Source organism: Trichoplusia ni, chromosome 2 (genome assembly GCF_003590095.1).
Source record: "Trichoplusia ni isolate ovarian cell line Hi5 chromosome 2, tn1, whole genome shotgun sequence".
Classification (NCBI taxonomy): Eukaryota; Metazoa; Arthropoda; class Insecta; order Lepidoptera; family Noctuidae; genus Trichoplusia; species Trichoplusia ni.
In genome coordinates this window covers 5,675,432-5,701,843 of record NC_039479.1, presented here as the reverse complement: position 1 = coordinate 5,701,843, position 26,412 = coordinate 5,675,432, and the positions used below count along the sequence as shown (strand labels likewise).

The window sequence follows — 26,412 nt, the reverse complement described above, 5'->3', positions numbered from 1 at the left end:
CAACATTGGACTATTTCGATTCCGAGTTTTTCGTACAGTTTATAAATTCATTTCGTGTTTAAATAATAATCTTGATTTCATTTTAAAACAAAATTGTTTTGGTCTTTGTTCGCTTGAACTATTTCGGACATTTATGATGTTTAAAAACACACATACCTACACACTAATGAATTAAACTACAACTTGCATGAGTTAAAACACAAGCTAATTTAGTCGATGTATTATTCAATTTTAATCAACCTTTTTTGTCGAGTTAGCTAAACTAGTTTTAGGAGGCTCCTCATCCATATTTCTGGACAGTTTTTAGTTACTTCATGTAGTATGGTATACACATTTAACATCTAGAAGTCATTTCCCGAAGAAAAGGTTCATTTCCCAAGCAAAGAGTTTAATATCATCTCCAAAAGTAATATTTACAATGTGGAACAGAGACGCCGCTCTACGACGCGTAATGCTCTGTCACGCTTCCACGACCACAATAATATAACGTCAAGACGTGCTACTAGGCCTTCAAGTCATATAAAGTCATTTGCGTGATCCCACATGCTTGTAATTTGAAAATTGCATATCCACAGTTATAGTTACGAATCAAGATGTTTTGCTGTGATTTGCACGTTATCCGTCACTGTGGACCGCAATCGTAATGACAATTGGACAATTATTTTAATTAAGTACTACAATTACTTCCCGACTGCAATTCACTTGGGATTCATACAATGGTGGAACCGGCGAATGTTTTATGAAATAGATGAGAGATACGTGTAATATAAAGTAATGAATGTCGACGTGAAATTGTTTTAAAAAAATATTTTGCTGTTTTTTTTTTTCAATTTGCTACATTTATTCAGAATGCTTTCATTTTATGGCTCATTTTAATACTTATATTATAAAAAGAAAAGTAATCAAACATCGTATTTGTTAAAGTTAACTTTAGACATAAATAAATAAGTTTAATTTCCTATTACCATTAAACTTAACTGTTTTACTCAACACGCTATGAACGAAATTTTAATCTATGGTTTCACCAACCCACCGCGCACCTTTTTTATCTGTGGTCTGTTAAAAGGAGTCCCTACTTACACTATAAAGTGATAAAGTTAGTGTTGTGACACAATAAATGGTAAGGCGATGAAAACAATTAGGGTGTCGGCTTTCGGCCCCTGTCTTTCGGCCTCCCGGACTGCCGATGCCGCGTTTGTCCGCTCGACTGGTAGTTAAGTACCGTGACTACTAGCTTTTGACTCTACTAGCCTTCAGTTCACTCATCCAATTATAATGACTCAGTCAATATATCGAATTGAATGAAGTTCGAATGAGTTATTGAACTGGTTTCTGATTGTTGTTTTACTATGTCAATAAAAAAACGTAAGGCTCTCATATTAACGTAAATATTTGGTTAGGTATTTATTGCCTGCATAACCTACATATCATACCCCTTTTAGTTATGTGTAGTAAGTACAATAAATTAGGATTGCAATCGAAGTATCGCAACTATTGAAGCGAAAACACGCACGAAGGGCTCACAACCTCGATAGAGTCGTAGATAAAATTATAGCCTTATAACAATGTTGTGAGTTGCACGCTAAGATGTGGAAATATTTAGCGGAGGGCGGCGAAGGTACAATTACAGCGAAATAGCCAATAAATTATATAGCAATGGCGGGTGCGCGGGCGCAGCGTGACGCCGCGAACCGCTTCCGCGAAACGTCATCAGCGATCGGCAAATTGCCCCGCGATCGGCAATTGGCGCGCGATCTCGAAACACGATCGACATTTAGAACGGCTACGGCGTAGCTGTAAATGGAGCCCTAGAATGGAGCGTTTTGTTGTAATTTGTAGACCCCAGCGTAGTCCGCTTGTTTCCTTATAAGACAATTCTTATGATAATTTATGAGACTCCGTTAGTCGGTAACCTATAAGGTTCTTGTAAGTAAGATATTTCGTAAATTCTTAACACTAGTAAGATATTTTGACATATTGAGTCGATTATAGTTGGTTTTTTAAAGATTAAAAAAGGACATTCCTTTTAAAATTGTAGTTTCAAATTCGCTAGGAGTTGTTGATTGCAGTTCGATATCGGCATAAGAATTCTTAACAATGTTGCGAATCATTTGTTTTACTTCATTTGTTTCCTTATGCCTCGTTTGCGACGGAAACGCGTGTTGACATTACCAGAATAGTCCTTTGTTGGGTGCGGTGGAGCCGTTTAATAACTTGAAACGTTTTATTTGAACGAACTGTACTTATTATTGCGCTCAATAGGACGTGCCTTCGGTAGTCATGTTGCCTATTTCGGTTCGCACGTTCTCTGTAATTAGGTATTACATTGATACAACACTATTTTAGAATAAGAATAGGGGAGCATTATGTTGCCGACTAGAAATGACCAGCTATTAAAAGAATAATGAATTTCGAAAACCGAACTCATTGTTCTTAATTACAAAATTTTAGAATACCGTTTGAAATTCTTGGAAAGAACATGGATTTAAATAAATGTTGTAGAAAAAAGTCAAAGACAGCTATTATATATTTTTTTCCTTTTTATTTTATAGAGGCTGTGTACATTGAAAAGAAATTGGGATGTTTGTTGAGAAACACGCCATAGACAATGGCGGCGAGTGTAAAAGCTGTCATTGTGGAAATACCCGGCGGACGTCTGGAGCCCGAATGGCCAGCGTCATAAAATAAAGGCATTACGGTAGATCAATTAAAAAAAAATATCAGCAGATTATAGGAGCAATTTACATAAGAATTATTTTAATATTCATTTTGTTTTGAATTTTCTAAAGAGTGTGTAAATCACTCTAAATGTATGAAGATGATTTTTTTGAACAAAAGTTAATATTCAATTCAGCAACATCAAAACTAAGTTATCGAATATAATATAGTTACACCTTAATTAAGTAGGTTCTAACGACAAACCAAAACAAATAGAGCTCGATAAAAACATTCCGTCGTATCGATAACATTGCTGAATCGTGAGTCATGACAAATTATCGATAGTTTTTTCTACGTCTGCCTATCTATTGCAGTACTGTCTCCGGCAATTCAGGTAGACGGACAATAATAAAACATTTAAATAAAAAAAAACTATTCCAAAGCAATTAACTTGAGTAAGCCTCTGTGGCGTCAGAAGGATTACAAAGAACTTATCACTTTTTTGTCACAGGATTTCTAAATAGCATTTACAAGTTCAACTCTATTGTGATTTACTTAAGGTTGAATTTAGATTGTGTATTTTCGGGTATTGTGTAGGTGGTCACGTATATTTGTTTCTGTTAGATAACAAATTGGTCATTCTACAAGACCTCCGATGAAGTCGTTTACGCTGTATCGATAGATGTCAGTCAATATAGAAAAGCCATGATAAATATCAAACTTTTTATGTGCAAAGAAAAAGAAAAAGCTTCAAATGAAGTTAATAAAAATCTTTTTACACGCTGTATATAAAATTAACGGCATGCTTGATAGGCCAGCCTCTTAGCACTTCATATATCTACTTGAATTTTAAACCTTGTCACGTTGACATAAGAGCTTTCGTCAAGAGCTAGGGCCAGCAGATGTCGCCGACGACAAAGTAAAACGTACGTGCTTGTCGCGTAAACACGCGATGATGTGTGGGGCCGACCATGCAACAATAGCTACTGTGCAATTTGTGATCCTACTCTATAATACTCCCGTCATTACCACAAGAAAGAAAGGAAACATTCATTTTTCCTTGATTTTGGCCCCCGGCTTGCGAATGCTAAATGGCACAGAGCACAAAAATATTAATTTTCCAATGCCCACATGAGGTGGTCATACTCCAATATTTATACACTATAATTTGCATAAAGAACGCACTTAAAGTTCGAATTTTGAAAGCGTTCATACAATTATGCTCCATAAAGAATGTCACACACGAAATTCGTTGAGATTCAAATAAAGAACAGATCTTTCATTGTAACTCGTATCGAATTTACGACGAATATGATTTATGAGCGCATTTGATGCGGATGGACAGACGGACAACAAAGCGCTGGCTGGCGATGGCGGGAAAAGAATCGTCGGCCGTGTTTTTAGTATTATAATGCGGTCACACTCCCCCTACTCGGTCAGAATAACGTTTTTTTTATTGCCTATACTTCTCAGAAACAAATGCTCGATTACTTTTATCGCTCGGTTTTATTGTGTTAAATTGAAATGAAAGGTGTCCAGTACTAACCAGTAATCGAGTATTCAAATGGCCTGACAATCCATTCTGTAATTTTATTAACACCAGTTACAGTTTCCTGTCTATAAAAAGCACCTAATTGTTTATTAAAGTGTGTTATCATTCGCACTTATCTTCAAGAAAAGCAATTGCTAGTAGTCCACTACTTTGAACAATTTAAAGAGCTCTACTTTTCATAAATTTCTATAACTTTCAGTATATTGCATTATTTTATTATCACATCTCATTTTCGCAATATTCTAATTTCGTGAGAGAGTAAAATAATATGCTTTTTTTAATAAACTCAGGCACAAAATAATACAAACTAAAAACTGGCCAACTATTCTCGCCAAACCTTTAAAATCGAATATCAAAGCTTCGAATTTCAAAAGGTCAATTAAATTGCAAATATCGGCGAGCGAATTCGATACCTAAACATAATCGATTAAACACGCGGCTCGAATCCAATACAATGCGGTTTCGGCTCGCGATTATTTTTGGCAGAATTAGGCGGTATGACGAACAATGTGCGCCTATGTGACTGAGAAGTGTTATTGTTTCATTAAATTATAATGGATGTTGATATTAAAATACCATGACATCGTTAGGGTAATGCTGTTAGTACATATGAATTTGAATTTTGAATAAGGAAGTGAAACCATAGAGCTTCCGCGATATAGTCAAACTTTCGAATGAAATTTGAAATTTATGTTTCGAACGCTCAACTATTAATGAACATAAATCAACATAAATGTAAGAATGAATTTAATATCATAGATTTACGAAATTCCGTAGAAACAATTGTCAGAGAGAAATATTGCCGCCATTTTCAACATTTACGCACATTACTCACATCCTGTATTTGTCATTAAAGTATGTTTTAACAGTGTTTTCTTTTATTCTGAGTAATTTATTCGCGTTATTAATTTGGCGAGATGATGTATATCATCCTCCCACGATGCGCAGGCGCAGATCGAGATTTGGCTCGATGGCACTAAACGAACTAGCTTAGTCGATGACGGTTCGGTATGTCGATTTGATTTACTTACAATATCACGACTATTTACATTAAAAATCAAATTAATGGCGTGCTAATATTTTAATTTATTCCGTATTTTGGCGCCACTTCTCTACTTTGATGTGTCTATGACTAACTACACTATTAATATTTATGATGTGTTTATTTTTTGCATGACAAAACAAACATGTTTCGCAGAATGTCACCACAGAATAAATTCAAAAGTTCGACAAGTCCGGTAAACATTTACATAACAATCACTTAATCCCTGGAAGTCCGCGTTAAACCGAGTTCAAGCGCGCCGTGAACGCGACCCTTAATGTATTTTGACTTTTATTAATGAACACTAAATATATGCAAGCGAAACTCATTCAAGCTCGTCCGAAAAATAAATATTAACCTCTTGAAATCTGAGGGATCGGGCTTTATGAGAGCCGAATTTGTGAAACAATAAACATTAGCGTTATGAAGCAAACCGGTTCATTAAGCGATCGTAAATACGGAGCGACACACACTTTGTAATTTGTATCCGATAAAAACTTACAAATGACAGTGTCTAACATAAAAAGTAACATTCAAATGCGTTTTGGAAACAGATATATTGCGTTACCGAGATCAAAGCGTCGCATTAAGACTATTAAAATAATTTTATTAGTGGCAAAAACAAAAGGAACGTTTAAGACGCGATAAAAATTATTAATAGAGCGGTAAACGTTGGCGGGACGATTTCGTTAAATTAAAAATGTGTAAGTCGGGCATTCCGCGACTTTGATATATTAATCCGCGTTGCGACGAGAGATTATCATCGAATGAGTCGAGTATTGCAGGAAACTCTAGTGCCGCTCATCCGCGCCGCCGCTAGTGACGGGATCCAACTCTATACTCTGTGTTCACATTACATGCAAAAAAACGGAACTAAGGAAAGCTCACAAAGGTAAATCATTAAAGTATGCTGGTAATGACGTATATTTATATTCATAGGAAATGAAGTTGGATATAGCGAACTTTAATGTAGCGTAAAATAATATTAATGTATTTTTGCGGTCATCGCCGTTTCCTATAAAAACTTGTTGTCCCAACACTAGCATTGCGTTGATTAATTCCACTTTTATTTGTATAAGTATCAAGCAGCTGCCGACGAGCTTTTGATCCCGATACGCCGCAGAGCGCGTCGACATAATGTCGCTAACATTTTTCACGACACGACGAAAATAATCGATCATAATCTTGAGAATTCCACGAAATGAGATCTGTATTTTTAATTAAAATCCTCTTTTTAGACGGTTGTTTATAAATAAATGAAATGGATTTTTAAATTTGGAATGCTAGTCTAATAAACTAATAAATAATTCTGGCATTCTTAAATGGCAGGCCGCTGTTGTACGGAACGTTTTAAAATTAACAACTACAAGTGTTTAACGCACAAATAGGCAAGTTTAAAGAAGAATACGTTTAGATAAGTACATAAGTTCAAACAAAAGTCACTGATATTTTTTCTGAGTAGTTATTTAAGGTGGAATGGGAGACAAACAAACCAGTAGCGGCTACTAGGCTTGTGTAAACGGCATAATTATCAAACGCACGCAGGGAAAGTCGGCTAATTGGGAAAGCGCATACCTTTATGTCATATGTCGACATTATTGTGTACTTAAAGGCAGCTGCGAGATGTGATCGGAATAAGAAATTGAATTTAAGCCTCATTAGTTGATATATCACCTAACTTGGCTTACAACAACGACAATAATTCTGTATATCTACTCGTATTACTGACTTAAATTGTAATCGGTTCAATATCGGAAAAGTTCTCAGTTAGATCTCTCGATTTTGTAACACTATTGTGCACGTATCGATAGTGTTGTCTGCTTGACTACCGCAAGAGCTGGCCCAATTCATAGACAATCGCGATATTCTACATTTACTATTTGGGTCTTGGGACAAAAACAACACTACCAATCTCAAGTAGATTTGGCGCACTATATTTTTACTTTTTGGATTCTAAATCGATTTTGCAACCCATTTCAATGACAGTCAACATCAAATACAGTCTTGTACTCTATGATCATATGTAGCAACAAATAAAAAGTTAATCACAGACTACAGAGTAAGCTGAGATTGGTTTTCTATTATATCGCTTTTAGTTTATGTCTTGTGTCCCGTCAGGATGTGGGTCTCCCATCGTGACGCGGCGATATCTCGACCGTTATTGGTTCTAGATGACCGTCACAATGTTGTTCAATGCGCCTCCATACTCCATTCATGCTCACTCACGGTATAATAAACTCACGGTTTATTGGCCAAACATAAATATACATACAAATAAGGATTATATTGTATGTTTAATTTTGAATTTGGAATTGCCTTGCAATCGTTTGTTGTCGATAACAGTTAACACTTTTGACAGTTGCTAGCAAACATTTGAAATTCGAATGCAAAAATCTATCTCTGAGGTCAAGGGTTCGATCCCCGGTCGGGACAATGTAAAAATTCACATTTCTACATTGTCTCGGGTCTGGGTGTTTGTGGAACCCTCGTTGAGTCTGAATTCCATAACACAAGTGCTTTAGCAACTTACTTTGGGTTCAGAACAATGTATGTGATGTTGTCCGCATTTATTTATTTAATTTGATAACATGCTTCATTAGTTGATTTATTGCGTGTTATATGTAAATTCAATTTTAATTGGAGTTGTAATCCTAAATTCTAGTCAATATAATTAAGTATCTACAAGCCTTGAGCAAACAGAAACTGGTTTTATTTAATATCTGGGGTATTCATGCGAGGACAGCTTTGATGTCTGCCGTTTGCATGTGCGCTTGAAGTCGTGTTAATAATAAAAGCCAAATATTAGCATGCATATATTTTTCATTAATTTAATTATCTTTACGTGACAACACATACCCTAAGATTTATACACCGTAGTACCATATTTGAATAATCAATCTATATTTCTTTAATGCTAATGTCACTCCATAAAACTTAAATAGTGAAAATGTTACAGGCAATTGTTTCCTGCAAAAAGAATCAATTAAAACTGTAGCATTAGTAATAGTGGAGTGACAATGATTACTAACTCTTGCACCATTAATCTTCACCCCACTTCTAATCGGAGTTCGGAGACTCCTCCATCAATCTTTGGTTATTTAAAGCACGACATGCCTAGACTTGTTACATTCAATAATACGCATGCGTGACGAATTCCCAACATTCTCTTTTTGAATATTAAAATGTTTAACTTTTGTTGAATGCTATTCTTAGATTTTGTGTTCCAATTTTAAAATATCTGCAAGTGTATATGAAGGTTTTATATTTTAAATACCATGTTTTACTTTTTAAAAATCATTTGTCAATGAATTTCGTTAACTGCCAGTTTCATAGTAACCGACAACGAATATAACAGATAACACAAAAAATAAATGAACGAGATCAACAAAAACAATACAACATTTCGTTCATTCACATTAAATCCACAATCCACTTTCAAAATGTAATAAGGTCCCCGCCCATACATCGAAGTCGCTTCCAATCAATCAACTTTAGATTAACACTCGTCTAAACTAAAGGCTAAACAGACAAAAACAAATGAGCGAAGGCCAAGCTCGAAATCGAATTAACCGCATGCATGTTTAAGACACCAATTAAAACCCCAACAAAGGCTATCTTCAATGAGACGAAAAAATTTTGATAGATCAACTCTTTAACCTAATCTCCAATCACGACAAAATAACACAAAAATGCACTCTATCTCTGAGCATTATGGTTTGAAATTGAAGGCTTTGTGTTTGAAGAAACTCGAGAAGGCTGTTGGCACAACATCTTATATCGATTAAACAGATAATTAATCACGGGAAATGAATCCGAATGAGATGTTATTAGTTATACCCCACTCGCTATTAACAAGTGAAACAATAGCTGAACTACATGGTGATCTTTAAACTCAGATCAATTTTAAACTGAGTTTAGTTGTACTGGTTTTAACAAAATTGTGTTTTGTGTTTTGATTTAAATTACTTTACTAATGTTGATTTAATGATAATAAGTTCTATTATTATTTTAGACCGGAAGAGTTTTATTATCACTTATCATTATCAGAGATTGTGTATCGGAATTGTGATAAGATATTAATATGTTAAATGTTTGTTCCTATGTAGAACTTAAATGTATGTTATTTAAGATTTAACAGTATATTTTTATAAAACTAATTGTTCAAAATGAGCGCGTTAAATATACAATTATGTTTTAATAAATAAAAAATCATTTTTTTATTTATTTTCAGTTTTAAACCCCATCCTGTATGTGTATGACAGCAAGGAGCGGCCGCCGGCCGATCAATCAGCTGCTAACGAGACGGTCACGTGGTCACAACACTACACTCACCATATATTCTATCATAATTCATACGATAACCAGACAAACATATTCTAATACACATCACTAGCCTACATCAAAAGTACCAACCTGGCAACAAGTAACTAATCCCAAATAACTGCGCATTGTGTTATTAAATAGCAAGATAATAACATTTAACTCATCAATAACAAATTAGACATCAATCGCCGTCAAATTACCTATCAACCAATCCAACTTCAATCAAAGTCGATTATCGATTTGCAATTCGTATCGATACAAAAAACTAATCGATTTATTTGGAACACCCACGTCAGTCCAGCAGTGTAATACTAATTACACTTTGATAAACATTTACATAAACGTTTGTCGCTCGCATTAAAACCGAGACAAAAAAAGGTTTTAATTTCTTTTTTTTTGTACTAAGACGAAGACGGAGTGCTGAGAAGGCGCGGGGCGTGGCGGACTAACTTTCATTACTCACGAGCAATAATAAATGATAAAACATTATTAATACGAGGAGATCAGTCCGTTTGATGGCTCACACATGCTAACCTACGTCGAATAAATTAATTCTAATTATTAAATGTTGTTCTCCCTCGGGCTATCACAATTTGTAGCCTTACAAATATGCAGAATTGTAATGAATAAACTGGATCAAATACATTGACTTCTGGTCTAGCCAACAAATCGTAATCAGTCTTATGCGATTAGTTTCTTGAGTTATCTGGTCGCGTAATAATAACCAGAAGTTTATTGGCCAGGTCTTCGGTGTGATAAATTGAATAATAATTTATTTCGAACAAGATAAGCCAGCGAGAGATTACGCGCCGATACTCTCAACGCCAACGGATACGTGTTACACCGACCCGTAATTTAGATGTAATCGCTTTAATGTTTTTACTTATCGACTATCGAATCAATTAGCACTGAAATCTATATCTACAGTGATAGGGAACTTTTAAATAGTATCGAAACAATGAATCTGCTATTAAACAGGTCTATTAGTTTAAATTGGAATGAGTCAGCTAATCGAAAACAATTAATGATATAGTTAAAATTGTTATTTAACGTAATCTTATTGTTCTTATCATATATCTACAAACTCTTCAATGTAAACCTCTATCAATTTATCCATTGCTTTTTACTCGACATTAGTAAAAAAAATCGATGTTGAGTTTCGGTGTGAGGTGCACCCGAAATTCGTTTCAATTACACCGGGTAACAAATTGTGTAGCGTATGGCGCCGCCCCCGATTTCAACCCCTGATGAAGCTATTGGGTTTTTATATTAACCAACCCAACCCTTATCAACAAGAGTTGTGAACACAAAGAGGAAATTAGGGAATACCGTTTTAGAGGTGTAAGAAGTCCGAATTACGTAGGCTTGGAAGATGTAGTTACTTTTCTATGTCTTGTGCTTTCGTCTAAATGGAGTATACAATTATATCGATGTACATAATATTTGGATGATTGTACTCATAGCTAATTTAAACGTTAAAGTCATTCCCTGAAGACAGAAACCGTCAACAAAATGAAGATAGTCTGCAAGTCAATTGTTTAAAATACTGTATGCTAAGGGTATGACGACACATTGAGATACTCGATGCCTTACATTGGAAGAAACTGGTTTAGAAGAATACAGCTGACAGTTCCATCTGCTCAATTATTTGTAATATTAGCCGACTAATTGCCCAGAAAAATGCCCCTAGCAATCATTTAAATACTCTTTTGAAGACCTCTTAAATAAACCTTAATTGTTCTCAGTTCTGATCTTAGTTTTGCCTTTGTCAATCAAGACGGCAAAAACAAACTACATGTCAATTGATCACAATAAATAATCGGTTTAGGAGGTACATAAACAAAATATCCCACACAGTGACGAACAAAGCTACAATCCAACAATACCAATTGATTTGACTAACAACAAGGCGGTCAGATATCAACATGATCTATCTAGCGACAATCGGCGCCATTTAAAACGTAGAACAATTAAAGCTAGACAAGAACAGACATACGAAAATACGTGAGAGTAAAAGAGACAGGTGTAGAGTTATCAATCACGCGCATGCACGATCTTGACGCCCGAAGCGATCGGACGATCTCCCGCTTAATTATTTCTATTATGATATTTAAAATATAATGATTATCTTCACGGATAAGCATGGAATAGCGAATTCCCACACTTGCGAGTATTAAGCTTATAAAGTAAATTGCTGTGTGAAAAGAGAATTAAATACAATAATTGCAACTTTCAGTAGGTAATCAATTTTAAGTGTTGCGAATGATAAATTATAATTAGAAGTCGTATGTGTTGTTTTTAGTATAGTTTATTGCTATTAAAAGTTTCATAAAGACAAGTAGATTGTAAAAGTTATTATTTAAACCAAAATGACAATCGACGATTCTTGCGTAATAATCGTAAATAAAGAATACAGAAACCGTACCATGTTCTAAACCTGTCTCAAATATCCAACACAAAAAAACAACCATAATCGCGCTGATTACACTTTCCTCCTATTAATTTGACGTCCTTCAAAATAGTGAGTTTCATTAATAGCCCACAGTTCTGCCTTATGATCTGAGCTCGTCCATCACTTCAATCTTATCAGTGAATCAACGATCTACAATATAAAACCATTTTATACAACCAAAGACCGATATTACTGTATCCGATTTGTATCTAAAACCGTAATAGCTTGACCTCTCTTTCAAAATTAATTGTTTGTGAAGAGATATCTTACTAAGGTGGATTGTTTCGTATCACTCGGATCGATGATCGTGAATGGAGCATTTGGAGTAGTGATAAATTACAATGAATATCAATCGTTACAAAGGATTAATCAAAATATGTTAAGGCTGAGGGCTTGGTAAAGTCTGTAGCGAGTTAACGGAGAAATTAAACTCCCTGTGTAATCTACAGTTAGAATTAGAATCAGAGAGAAAGATTAGAAAGCTTCGCAAATAATTTTCTCAACGTACAGACCAATAACAGTCAATTTGTAGCTATAAAAAATATTGATTCCCATGAAGCCTATGTCAAAAGTCGTAAAAAATGTATAATCCTCAATAACCAAATTTTAAACAGCTGATAACAATTTAGTTCGGCGTTAATTAAAACCCCGCTAAACTTGCAACGTCGTCGCGGCCTTACAGGTGAAGTATGTGGGAACTGGACTTACCTCGCTTTTGCATGAAGGAGAACAGGTCATCCAGGAATTCCTTCCTCTGTGGATCATCGCTGATCTCGTACAACTGAAAAAAAGAGAAATTTTAATTGAAATATTACGGACTTACAGATTTAATCGCAAGGAGGTCTTATAGAAGCCATAAGACCAGTAACAATGATAAAAGATGGAAACAAGAACGGTTTGATTTTGGAAAATAATTTAGGAAAACATGTCATCAGGAGTGGTATTGTTCAGGATGGTGATAGTAAGATGGTGAAGTAGGATAGTTCTTTTACATAGATCTCTTACATAGGTTGGAGAATACTGGAGGGTCTTAACGTAAAGAGTCGACTGTTCGATCTTCTCTAATTCTCGTAGAGGAACTCTACCAAGTAAACCGTTCCTGATAAGTGTATTTTTGTAATATTTGGCAATATCACTAAAAGCTACATAATAAACTACTCTGTCAAACATTACTATTTCCATATTAGTTATAATGAAGATATTAATATTCTGAGTAGGAAGTGATGGGCAACGGTGCATGCCACCACGTGCGCCCGCATCATGCTCGCGAACATAGGAACTGCATTACTCATGGTACTTAGGTGGCTAATAAATTGTACTATCAATGACTTTATATCAATAAAACGGCCTAAGAACCAGTTTAAATTTTTAGAAGGTGTTAACAACATTCGGTAGACACCAAAGTCCGAATATTCGGTCAAAAAATCTATACTAATATATAAAGCTGAAGAGTTTGTTTGTTTGAACGCGCTAATTTCAGGAACTACTGGTTCAAATTGAAAAAATATTTTTGTGTTGAATAGACCATTTATCGAGGAGGTTTTAGGCTATAAATCATCACGCTGCGACTAATAGGAAAAAGATATAAATCATAACTTATATCTTCTAGCCACACGGACGAAGTCGCGGGCAACAGCTAGTAATGAATAATTAAGTTGAGCCACAGCATATTTATGAGGGTATATACTAATTTAAAAAATACCATTACCAATACCTATAAAGCGATCACAAACCTACAAAGTAACTACAAAAATTGAATTTAACTACAACTTTACACGTGTAATATGCTTTTATACTTAATTATACAGACACGGCTCTTCAGATAAGCGGAGCACTAAGAGGTCGGTAGAAGGCGTGTCACCGCAGCAATTACGCGATATCCGCCATTTAAATGCACTCAGCAATTTGAATACCGATAATGCTCGTATCGCTAACCGACAGATAAAACGAACACGCTTGATTGGTCAACGAATATAGAAGCATTTTATACCTACTGAATTTAAATTTAGAAGTGTAATTTACCTATTTTGTAATGTTTTTCAGTTGTTTTTTTGTTTTTATTATTTGGTCGATAACCGAAGGTTTCCTATTCATGACTATTATAAATGTAGGTGCTAGCATGTATCATTCAAGAATACTATAGGCATGCCGCAATAAAGTGCTAAATTTACTTACAATAATCACATTTATTTTATTACTATTGTTTGCATGTAATATTGCCTCGAGTTATGAAACACTGTACTTAAAAAGTTTGCATATTCATGTGTATGTGAGATTGTATTATATTTATTCAAGTTTGTAGTCCTAATGTTTAACACCGTTGTATGGAAAATCCGATTGAATCTGAGATATTGACACTATCAACGTAATAAGGCATGACAACGCGAAAGCGTGATACTGACATCATACGCAAACAACAAAGAACCCGTTAAACAATCACGCGCAACTCGTCCGGTTGACATTAAAGAGAGGGCTAAAGTGTCCCATAGGTCGAAAACATGCCGGCGCCGGCCTAACATGCGATCAAACACCGAGCTATTTGCATTGCCCGGGCAATTACATCGACGCACTTAGCGCTACGACGAACTGGGCCGTGGAGAGACAACGAAACGCCATTTGACACTTCCTGTTTCCGTCTAACACCTTAGCGTACCTACACTCATTAAAGGAACAGTTCATTTGCAAAAAGAACTATAGCGTTCCTATTAACCCTTCGCCGGCCAGCGCGGGATACTCGACCGTATCCAAACGCTAAAACAAATGGTGTACGCTGATCGTTCGTAAATGGAACGTGCTTTTTTATTTGTTGTGCTATCCGGCGCTAATCGAAAACGTTCTGGCTGGTGATTAATCGCGGGGGGCGAGTCCGAGCCGACAGTGACGATCGGGAAGATTGATGCGAGAGGAGATCGCCTGTTGCCGCTATTAAGAGTCAAGCCCTCGCTCGCAAACGCTTATGATCCGACTATTGACACCGACACGACTAATGTAACAACACCTGGGTAACACGTGTCTAACGATACGTAAATAAATTTACACTTTTAGATGTCTTCGACTAAATTGATTTAGTGACTTTCAGTTATTTTTATTAGTAGGTACTTGAACCGCTTTCAATTAAAATGTACGAAGTACAAATTAATATGGATAAGGATTAAAATTTACATATGAACATTGAAATACAATTTATAAGAAAAGAAATATCTCATCTGGAAACGAACCCCGAACTTCCTCGTCGTAACTCACGCTGAAAGACACTACATTATGTATTCCAATTATCGCAAAACAGACGTTGACAGTGTTATAAGGGCATTACAAAGTCCACTCGAACAATTCCAGGACAAATTATTGTATGAAATTACGTGAATATTATCATAACGGGACTGGGATATTGTCGCCCACCGCGCTGCCATATTTGAATCACAAAACTGGCCGGTAAGCTCCGTAATCTCTATTGTGATGTGCCAATTAACGACTCTCCCCTTCCGCTTGAATAAATAAATAAATATTTTGAAAACATGACCATTGTACCGTGGCATGGCAACAAAGTCTAAAAAGGAATTATTTTTATTTTCTCATAATATTTTGTAAACTATTATTAGTTGACAGTTCATTCACACGTAAAAATGTCAGTTGAATAGTGAACGTGGGACTTTCGGGTTCAAGTTTTAAAACCCGACCGCAGAAATATTTTTTAATTTAAATTTCATAGTTTTAATGTTTCAATTTATCAGTATAGGCCAGAGTTATAAATAACATAAAATCATAATTTTATAGTTGTGGAACTATAAAATTATGATTACAATGAAGTTCATAAATGCTGCTAGAGCCGCACCACAATAGCGATCGGAAGTATCGATAAAATGTATTATAATGCCTAGAAAAAACAATAATATGACTTGAAAATCTATTGAATGAGTCGCGGAATATCAAAAAAATACCTCAATACTGTCACAAACTGAAAATAGAATTAAGAGCTCTTTGATAAATTAATATTTTGACAGGAAAATTATGTTTTCACACTTCCGAAGTCATTATAAGCTTTAAGTGACCTTTTGAGTTATTGATCTGCAGCTGGTGTGTACTGTATAGCATAATAATACAATGTACAAAGAAAATATCGATGTCGATAAAATCGTTTATCGATAAATTAAGTTCACGAATAGATGAATCGATTGCGCACATTATTAGTGCTTGCAACATTTACGAGCGCATTGCTTATGTACAACAATAAGGGCCAATCACTGTCGTTTATACTATGTCGTCAACAATCGTAGCCCATACATGTTTTATCGATGTGGCCTTTGGCTCAAGGTGATTTTAAATCAATCTTCCATAAGTTATTTATGCTAACTTATAACCTATAATATTATTTATCAGTAACTTACGAATGGGTGACAAGACAAAAGATATCTACGTATCTGTAATCAAGATTATTGCGCATTACTATTTACGAGTTATTCAGTACTCTACGGGACCGATACACTTACGATACTCTGTACTGAATCTTTATCCCATTTGATACCTATAAATCACAAAGAACTGTCATTAGAAATGTCTATAAGTATCCTTGTTAACTTACAGAAACTCCAAGCGGAAAACCTTATTTAAATCACCCGGTTATCGACGATCCCATAAAAACAACCTTCAGTTGTCAACACTGCAACCAGAAAGTAGCTCGGTCAGATGATTACTAAATGCTATTTTCCTCAATCTATTTCAAGCATTCCAAGACCCTTAATATAATTTGTTATAATAAATACTCCGATCCCGTGGTGCGAAAATCTGCCAATCAAGCTGCTTTTCAATTTCAACACCTAACGCAATCTCATAAACTTCAAAATTGTGTAAGCATTGAACGGGCTAACATGTGGACTGATGTATTGAATAATATAAATCAATGCTCAACATTGAATCACTGGTAAATGGGACAAGGTGTAGTCATTGCGTTTATATTGAAAACGTTCAATTTTGACACACGTAGGCGATTCCGCTCTGATAGACCATTGTGCGACAAAGATAGGTTTATGGAGGTTTTTTATTACTTATAAAACTTCATGGACTTTAAATAATGTTACATTTAAGTGATAAAGTGTTCTTTGTACAGTCCATCGACTGAGTCCTGTCATAACAAAATGTTAAAACAATGCCCAAGTCTCCATGCACATCGCAGGTACACTTCGGTCCGTAAATTACGACTGCATATAATCTCAATTTCAATACAATTTAAACTAGCACTTGTCGACACATGGGCGCTTACATTAAATAACACAAGACAGAACGAACTGGCCCGTGCGCGCTCAAACATACCCGCGCCGCGCCGCGAGACTATTTCAAATTGCTTGCAATAATTTAAAGGCGTAATATTTAAGAAGGATGCGCTTATAAATAAACTCTCAGGTATCTAAACATAATAGTAACAGCGTTTATGGTAATGTAAAAGATTTACACTTATTGCTTTTGATGGTTTACAGGAGAAATTACTGGATAAATGTTGTTTTGCACACAATATGGATGTATGGATGTGTTGGACTAGTTTCTGCGTTCGTATTGTCTTTAGCAATCACGTAATGCATTGCGGTTTCGTAAGAATTTACGACGATATTTATAAAATGAAATTTGAGCTTTGATTTATAGACAAATCGAACGGTGATTTGTTTTGCTTTTGTTTATAAATCGACACCGAAATCAAATTTTGTAGAGCTTGTGCCTCTGTTATGAAGACTATATCTAGTTTACTTTACAGTGGACCATACAGAATACAACGATTATCATTGGCAAATGACAAACATTTTGTACATTAATTAATTTTCTATATCCGTGTATGCAAAAATGCAGCGGATTTCCCTGTAAAAAAACGCAAACATTCTATTTAAAATTATCAAAACTGCATAACAAACAAAAGAAAAAACACTGAAAATAAACTAAGGAAATTGATTTTCCATTCCAATGAAGTCGCAATGACAATGTTACATTGCAATCAACGGAGCACTTAACTGCTGTGTCAGTCGTGGGTTCGCAAACATAACACAGATAAAGCGACCCATATATTGTACACTAGCGATCGCTTGCATATCGCACAAATGCTATAATTATAAGCAACGCAGTTTTCCGTTTGTAATAAATTAAAATGTATTGATAAGTGTCAAATGGTATTGCCGTAGTCACGCACCGTCGGTACTGAGATAATGGTGTTTAGAATACAGGGCTAAGTTGTGTGTTATCATTAAAACCGTTTTTATTTTCAGTACATAATATCTACAGTCATTTTATAGTCAATAACTGTTTTGAATAGGTCTATTTCTTTTAAGTCGGAAGCTCTGCGTTGCGATGCATTTTATTTATTATAAGCAAAAGAATGGCTTATAACAATATGTTGACATGATTAATTTTGATTGATGAATTGTCAAACGTGCTACAATTGCATGCATAATTAACTACTATTATTATAAGGTGCAGTAGACTCGTGAAATCGTGAGGCACAACTCCCACTTTCAATTTATATAATTTCTTCATATAATATCAATGTAAACGCGAATTCAATGTAACCACAAAATATGAAGTTGATCATGAGGTGTTAAGTTAAATAACACTCACGATTTGCCTTTGTTATGGACATAAATACATTTAATCATTCCTTTTCAATGTTGCAAATTAAGTACTGCATCTTTTGTTATCTTTATATTCGCTCGAATACAATTTAGGCGCCTCAGCATGGGCTATATATATATATATATATACTTTTATTTCAGTCTTTCCAATCAAAAAAATAATTAACATAATTTTAGTAATTTCCCCTCTTTTACAATAGTTACTTCGATACTCAAAAATAACATTCACACATGTTTGAAACAAAAGATCAGGGATCGGACATTAGAAAATGATCAAGCGTAACATATATGTGAGTTGGTAAAAGCTGAAACGTTGATAATGAAGTCAGGAGAGAGTTGGAAGCAGGTGTCGTCTTATTGTGTGTAGCACAGTTTTAACCGGAGACGTAATGAGGTAAACAAACGTTGTTCGATCGTAGTACAAGGTGTAAGCGTTAGCGACAGTACACAACCATTGTTCTGAGTTTTTACGGCGTCAGTTTGTATGTTGTTGGTTGCAGTAGCAATAGGTCGGAGTGGCAAAGGACAGTTTACTTTGTGACGTAATTAATTGTTTGTTTGTCTCCACATTACACTACAGTAATAAAGATTCACTGTGTCAGTTCGGCGGCTAAGTAGAGAAAGGTGTAAGGCGATTTTGTTCTGTGACTTCAGTCGTGTCCCCAACAAAGCAACAAAGTTCTTTCCCCAAAAATAAAATCTTTTTCAATTTAAACCTTTGAACGTCATGAGGGTTACGGGTGAGCAACAGCAATGCATATGACAGTCATGTGCAAAAGTTCAACTGCCATACAAGAACACTTAAAATCGCTGTCACCCACAACTTGGGGTACCGCCCCATTATATGTAAAACACAGCAAAGTAGCCGGCAGGGCGTTGGCCGCAAAAACAAAGCCTCAATTGATACGAGCTGATGTCTTGTGTCGAAATCAGAGTGTACCATCATGTGTTACCTAATGGTGGACCATTCATGACGTACGGAACCAACTGTAAAGCCATGCTCATTGTTTTAAAACACCGTTATGCTAGCGTTTTTGTGTCATTTTAGGTTTTTCTGTACTGTTAGCTTTTAGGCTGACGCGCAAAAAGTTTACATACGTTTTGCGTTGTTGGAACAGGCTGATGACAATATTAAATAAGGATCTTGTTTATTATGATTTTAAGATGTTAATTTCAACAACACAGTGCCAAAATAACTCATTATGTAAAACAATATATATACTTACCTGTACTTCGTTTTTTTAATCATAATTTCGGAAACTCTTTAATTATTTAGAAGAGCACGAGAGTTTTCGTACTTTGAAGGTACACGTTTCATAAAAGAACATTTATGAAATAAAAACCGCAACAGCTACATTAAAATCACATTTTCATTATTCTTGGATCTCTCTACAATGGCATGGTCCAGAAGCAGTACGTTTGATACGCACGATAGTACGATAGCGCTAAGTGATTCCCATCCCATATTGTTTACTCATAAATTACTCCTCATTTGAGCATCTTACTTTTACAGATTGATAGGTAACATACATTTGTATAATTACGTACATTTCCACCTACAATTAGATTAATTTATACATGTTTGATGTTGATTTGAATTATGATTTTTGAAATATTAATTCGGTGAGAGACGAAGAATCCGTCGAAAGGCCCGCGTTTTTTGATGTTCGTAACGGAAAGATAAAGATAATTGAATTTCGGGAGGTGATTATAAGAATGTTGTAGGATTTTCAATCGACTTAAAAAGGAGAAAGTTTTCAATTCGTCTGTATTTTCTTTTATTTATGTTTGCTGTCTCAAAACATCGTGTATCGGACTGAATGACCCGTTTTTGTTTATCCTTTTGTATTTAACGTAAATCAAATCGCCAGTGCCAATCGCAGGTCGCCCCATCAAAATTTCATGTTTGTATACGTAGTTTCTATCTGGAGTCGGTTGTATGTCTATGTTGTTAAAATCCAATAAGTAAATTTTTAATTTTAACTTTGATGGGATACACGCAGTCAAATTCTATTAATATCTAAGTGTCCCATTCCATGAATGTAGATATACCGATGTTACATATACTTCGTATGTTTTAAAAAGACTATAAATAATGTTTAGGTATACTTATTCCATATTCTTCTCTTAAACTAAAGACATTCGTAACTCATTATGACTCTATTATTTTTATAGACACCATTTAACATTGGCGAACATCGCAACACGTAATAAGGTCATTTTATACCTAAACTACGAGACTAATCTATTTTCAGTCGAATACAAGGTTAAGCAAGGTGATTCTTTGAATATGACGCCTATACAACCTTATTTTAATATGTATGATACCTGAAAATGTTTTGTTCAGAATCAGTAAATGCATTGGAAGAATGTTTACACCTTGTACAGTTTTGTCAAAATGTGTCGCAAGAGAAGTGATCTTGGTGCTAACGACAAAAGAGACAAGAAAACAAACTGATTTTCGTGAGCTTTAGGGACACAGTGCGCTGTATCGCTTAAAAAACGGAAAGTACTTTAGTATGAGGTACCTAATAGGTCCCTAGTTTCTACAAGTTACAACAAACTTCAAATATGTATTAAAATTATGAGTAGACACAGATATTATAAAAGTTAAAGACACATATTGGAAATGGGTCACAGTTTCACTACATACTATGCTCAAAATAATGTATTATAAGTACATAGTATTGAAAGGATTATGTCCGAGAGATGCGTCCTCATGCGGTGTTATTCCGGGCAAGTAATCACGTTATTGACGAAAACAATACGCGCTTATGGTCATCAACGCGTGTGAGCATGGAATATTAAGGGCTGGATGTGGCTTGGATGTATCTGTACGTTTAAAGATAGGGAGAATTCAGGTTAGATTACCAAGTATTTTTAGTTTTATAAAATGACTTGTTTTTTAGCTCTAGTATCCGAAAACTGTTGGTATTAGTTAGTTAAAATTAATAATAGTGTGTGCAATGATATGCCTGCACGAAAAAAATATCTTATGAGGTTGATAATAAAGTTAATGAGAGTATCTATTGAAGTTACCAATAGGTGCCAATTGGTTATAGACATTTATCAATCATCTCATGCGATTGTAAAAGTAGGTACTACCTAACCGTTATGCATTAAGACTGTTTTAATATTTTAATTCCTCAATAATAAATAAGTAATCAAAAGCCACTTCTATACTCCCTACATCTTTGTACACTCCACTACTGTATACACAAAGTGTCCACGATTACACGCCCTCTCTTTGATCTCCAATTAGATGAACATTTTGGGGTTCCGCATATCGACCGTCTGATAGGGGAGCCGACGATTGTAAATAAATATGTTCGTGCTCATCGCGCTACGATGAGGGTGCAAATTACTTCGCCAACTGTGCTAAACTACATCATTTTGGTGACAGTTATTTATTAGGTGACTGAGATATTTTTAGATATACAATTACACTAAGCTTTTTAAACTAAATTACGCATCGTTTCACACGTCATCACACTTTTACTGATTAAAGACTGATAAGAGATCAAAGTATAATCACAATTATGACACATCACATTTGTGAAGAGCAATTAAGTAAAAAATAATTAATTCATTATACAAAAGAATATTATATATCTTATCTTTTATTATCCATACGTAACCCTTTCACTGCCTCAGCTAAACGTATTTTGACCAAACAAAAGCAATTCATAATGAAATCAATCTGAAATAATAACGTTAAGACGTAGGGCGGGCGGCGCCACTAGGGCGGGGAAAATTAATCCGCCATCGCCACCCGCAAAGCCTTGTATGTCGCCCGCAATTATCCAGGCCGGATTAGGCTGGTTTTAGCCGGTTACCGCCGGTTCGGTCGAGTGTAAACTAGTATTGATGCAGTAATGAGGACAAATATTATTATTACGTGAAAAATATAATAGTATTCGTTATACTATGAGAAAGATTTTTGGAATTGAATTGTTATTAATTGTAATTTGATATCAAAGCTTTATAGAAATGCTAACCAGGAAACGGATACTTAGTTGATAAGATAATTCAACTTAAAAATTAAAAAAATATATGTATTTTAAATATATTATTTTATCGCGTGTTTTACGCGTCACATTAGAAGTGATGGTCTATACCATCAACTAATCTTGTTCTCCAGTAATAGGATTTACCGATTTTCGTGAAATAAATTGAAAGAATTCGTGAAAACATTTCCAATTTGAAAACGGGGAGAAAACTCTTTGAGACCAGTTTGACCGATAAATTGACAATTTAACCCAGTAAGAACTTTTAAATGAACACTATTCTATAGAGAAGCTTACTAAGCGATTTATAAAAGGAGTTTTCCTTTAAAGTACTGAAAACTTGAAAAATACATTGACTATATTCTTACTTAACTTAATTTTATCGAGTTTACTTCTTTGAATGCGAATTTATACTGCCAAAGCGGTCTTAACTAAGCATACGTAAATACTCAATGTCTCACATTTAACCAAGTTCAAAATAAACCTATTATTGATTAAAAAGGAAACTCCGTTTTTAATTTTACAAGCCTTTAACAAAGCTTAATTTCAGTAATTATATATTCTTCGTATAATGTGTACTACGTAGTCGTAGACAATGAAACAGACATCATATTTTTTATAAAAATAACATTTGTTTTGACAGAAAACAATGTTAGTGATGAAAGGTTTTCTTGGCTGTCTGAACAGTTTCTGCAGCCTATATTTAACTTTTATTTGGCGCATATCTGTGTACCGTCTAATATTCAAAATATTGTAATTAATGTTAATTAACTCGTCAAAATTATTTAAAAATGTAGGTTTATTTTATTGCACGGCTTCAGAAGTACTTTCAAAACACACGGTATTAATTACTTCCACTCTTTTCAGTACCCATCGTCTATTTTGTGAAGCCAAAACGAATAATAAAAAGACGGTTATCACGTGCAGACTCAAATACTTATACCCCTTTTTTGCCACAGTCAATTTTTAGCACAATAGTTTAATATGAATCAATATTGAAGTGTAGGCACCTAACAACATAGATTTTCTTTGTAAGGTGCGAAAGCGTTGCATGTTTATTCATTTTCTACATTATATATCCAATGTATGTTTTTCCAACATTTCCTCGCGTTTTCACCTCGCGTAGGTGACTAAACGTCAGCGCGTGTTGGAGGCATTAGCGAGTTGACGCACACTGCGCTTGCGCATCCATTCATATACGTGGCTTATGTTTAGATAAATTAGCATTATATGTTAGTATAGGTTAATAAATTTAATCATTCTTGTATAGTTCTTAATACAGAAGAAAAGTCAACTAATTTATTACTTGTTGTGACAAGTAAAAATATCTACCAAACAAAATGTCCGCAATTTTGATTAAGACTAAAATTACATTATTATGAGTTTCAGGAAATAAACGTAGATAATATATATCATGTAGGTATGTGATACTAATATAACAAACCACAAAACAGTTACAATTCGTTTCGCAGGTCCTTATTAAAGCTTGTTACCAAATTTGCACGATGTTAATATGACTAACAGAACCGCTAACTATATGCTAGACTGTCATATGCGTCCGTTATAGCACATGCAGGTATATAACCCGCATGGAATAAAAATAAAAACTATAATTCTTTGTCTAATAAGGCTATTAAAATAATAATCATGTGTCATCTTCACTCAATATTATCAATTGGTGTTACAACGAAACATAACAAGATTTCTATTTAAACAAATTATTCAAACGCTGTGCTTAAATAATAAAACGTGTTAAATTCTATAGTGTGTTTGTATGTACAACATTAACACATAGACATAAAGATCCGACTGAACCTGTTCAAAGCTAAGATTTTCACCGTATAAGGTGCTTAATGAATACACACTAGGAACACGGTGCATGGAAACATGGAAACTTGCATTTATTGGTCCCGCGAATGGACTCCAGTTTATTTGCAGGTGTAACAAACGCTGGGTCATCGCTCTCGTGGTTCCGTGTGTTACACAGTGCACACACACACCCTCGCGTGTCGGGAACGCGCCGGCGGGGGAGCGGGGATGACCACACCGCTCTCCGACGACATGCTAATTTCTTACCAAGCCCAACAATCACTATACATACAGTCGTACATACAAATGACATACACGCGTATTTGCAATACTTTTGTTATAATTACAAGCCACAGCCGTGTCCGCATTGACCGTACTTCAACTTCGAATTCCAATCTCATTTCACGACTGTATTTATAATTTATAATATTTTATATTATTACTCTTCAAACTAATAAAATCTAAGCGATACGTGTGTAAATCAATGAGGATGAAGGTGTTTTAATCGGATCATTAAGATATGTTGTCGTTATAAAATCATCCGTTTCACGCATTATCCGGTGATAAAATGGAGCTGCGTCATAAAATAAATGGGCCCGAGTCTGACTTCCCCTGACAACACAATCTGGCTTACATTGTCATCTAGATATCATATTCAGATCTTATTACTAGAACATTCCAGATACATTGCAGCGCTTTTAATAGTTTTTTTTTGTGTACTACTGGTTTTTTTTACACGTTAAAATCGCTACGATTTGTACATTTTTGAATTAATATTTATTTTGTTTATATTTTGTAAATTCAATGTAAACAAAATAAATATTAATTCAATATTGCAGGAGTAGTCACTTTCTTTTCTTGAAAATAATTGTTTGGTAAGAAATAATTAAAACAGTTTACATACTTTCTAAACAGATATAGGTGCAGCTCTCTGTGCGTATTTAAAACAAAACACTAGATGTTCCTAACTACAGACCACCCATCGCAACTCAAAAATAAAAACACCGTATATTTGTTAAAGAACTATACCGAAATCTAAATGACTAAGCACGAAAAACTAAATCGTAACGACAAAACATTAAACGCCTATTAAATGACCCATAAATAATCGAAATTTATTTATCGAATCCGTTTTTTAATCCGTCCGCTTCTCGTTATTAATTTGGTATCGTTTTATATTAAAACTATAATTAAGTCCAACATAAAAAGGTCCCTTTAAACAGATCGCCAGTTTTTATTAAGCGATTTTAATATTCGAATAAATCTTGTATGCTCATTCCTCTATTTTATTGCTCATTTATTTTATATTGTTTAGACCGGTATTCAAAGCCGTTCGAATTCGTTCGATTATGATTTGAAGCAAATTAAAAAAAAAGATAAAATATTAGGTTTACGCGCGAATATAAAAAATGCGAAATTAGTAATGCTACATAATTATTAACTTTGAATGTCATCCTACAATGTGTAATGAGTATTTATCAAGTAATTAAGTTTTTATTATACCTTATTTTAATAATACTATTTATTTCAAATTAATAACACAGACATAGTATTTTACTTACATACATCCTTAATTAAGTTTTGAAATTACTTAAAGTCATTAGCGCGGATTGTGGGTATAAACAAAATCATTAATATAAAGTTAATTAAACAATACTTTGTTGGGTACACATCAGTATCTAAATGATATAAAATTAGTAAAGTTGATAAGAAATAAAAGGAAGTCAATAGATAAATAGGACGTGAAAGTTATGATTGCATGTCAAATTCAACATAATTTTAACCATTTGTTTGATAATAATAATTAATTGTTAAATAATTAACATTTGTGATAATGTTCAACCCTAATCAACTTAAATATAGCGGGTACCCGAAAAAAAACCCTAGATTTAATATCAAATAAAAAAATTGTTCGTAAAACATTATCCAGTCACTATCATTGAAGAACTCAAAGTAATCTT

The 26,412-nt window shown here is 34.5% G+C and overlaps 1 protein-coding gene across 2 annotated transcripts in view; it reads right to left on the bottom strand.

Moving 5' to 3' along the window:
* LOC113504795 (protein dead ringer) overlaps positions 1-26,412 on the bottom strand; it is a 102,796-nt gene that overhangs the window by 22,813 nt on the left and 53,571 nt on the right. For both annotated transcript variants that reach the window (XM_026887243.1, XM_026887253.1), the window contains one exon: positions 12,736-12,808. In XM_026887243.1, the coding sequence (XP_026743044.1) occupies positions 12,736-12,808 (73 nt within the window). The remainder of the gene's footprint in view (positions 1-12,735; positions 12,809-26,412) is intronic.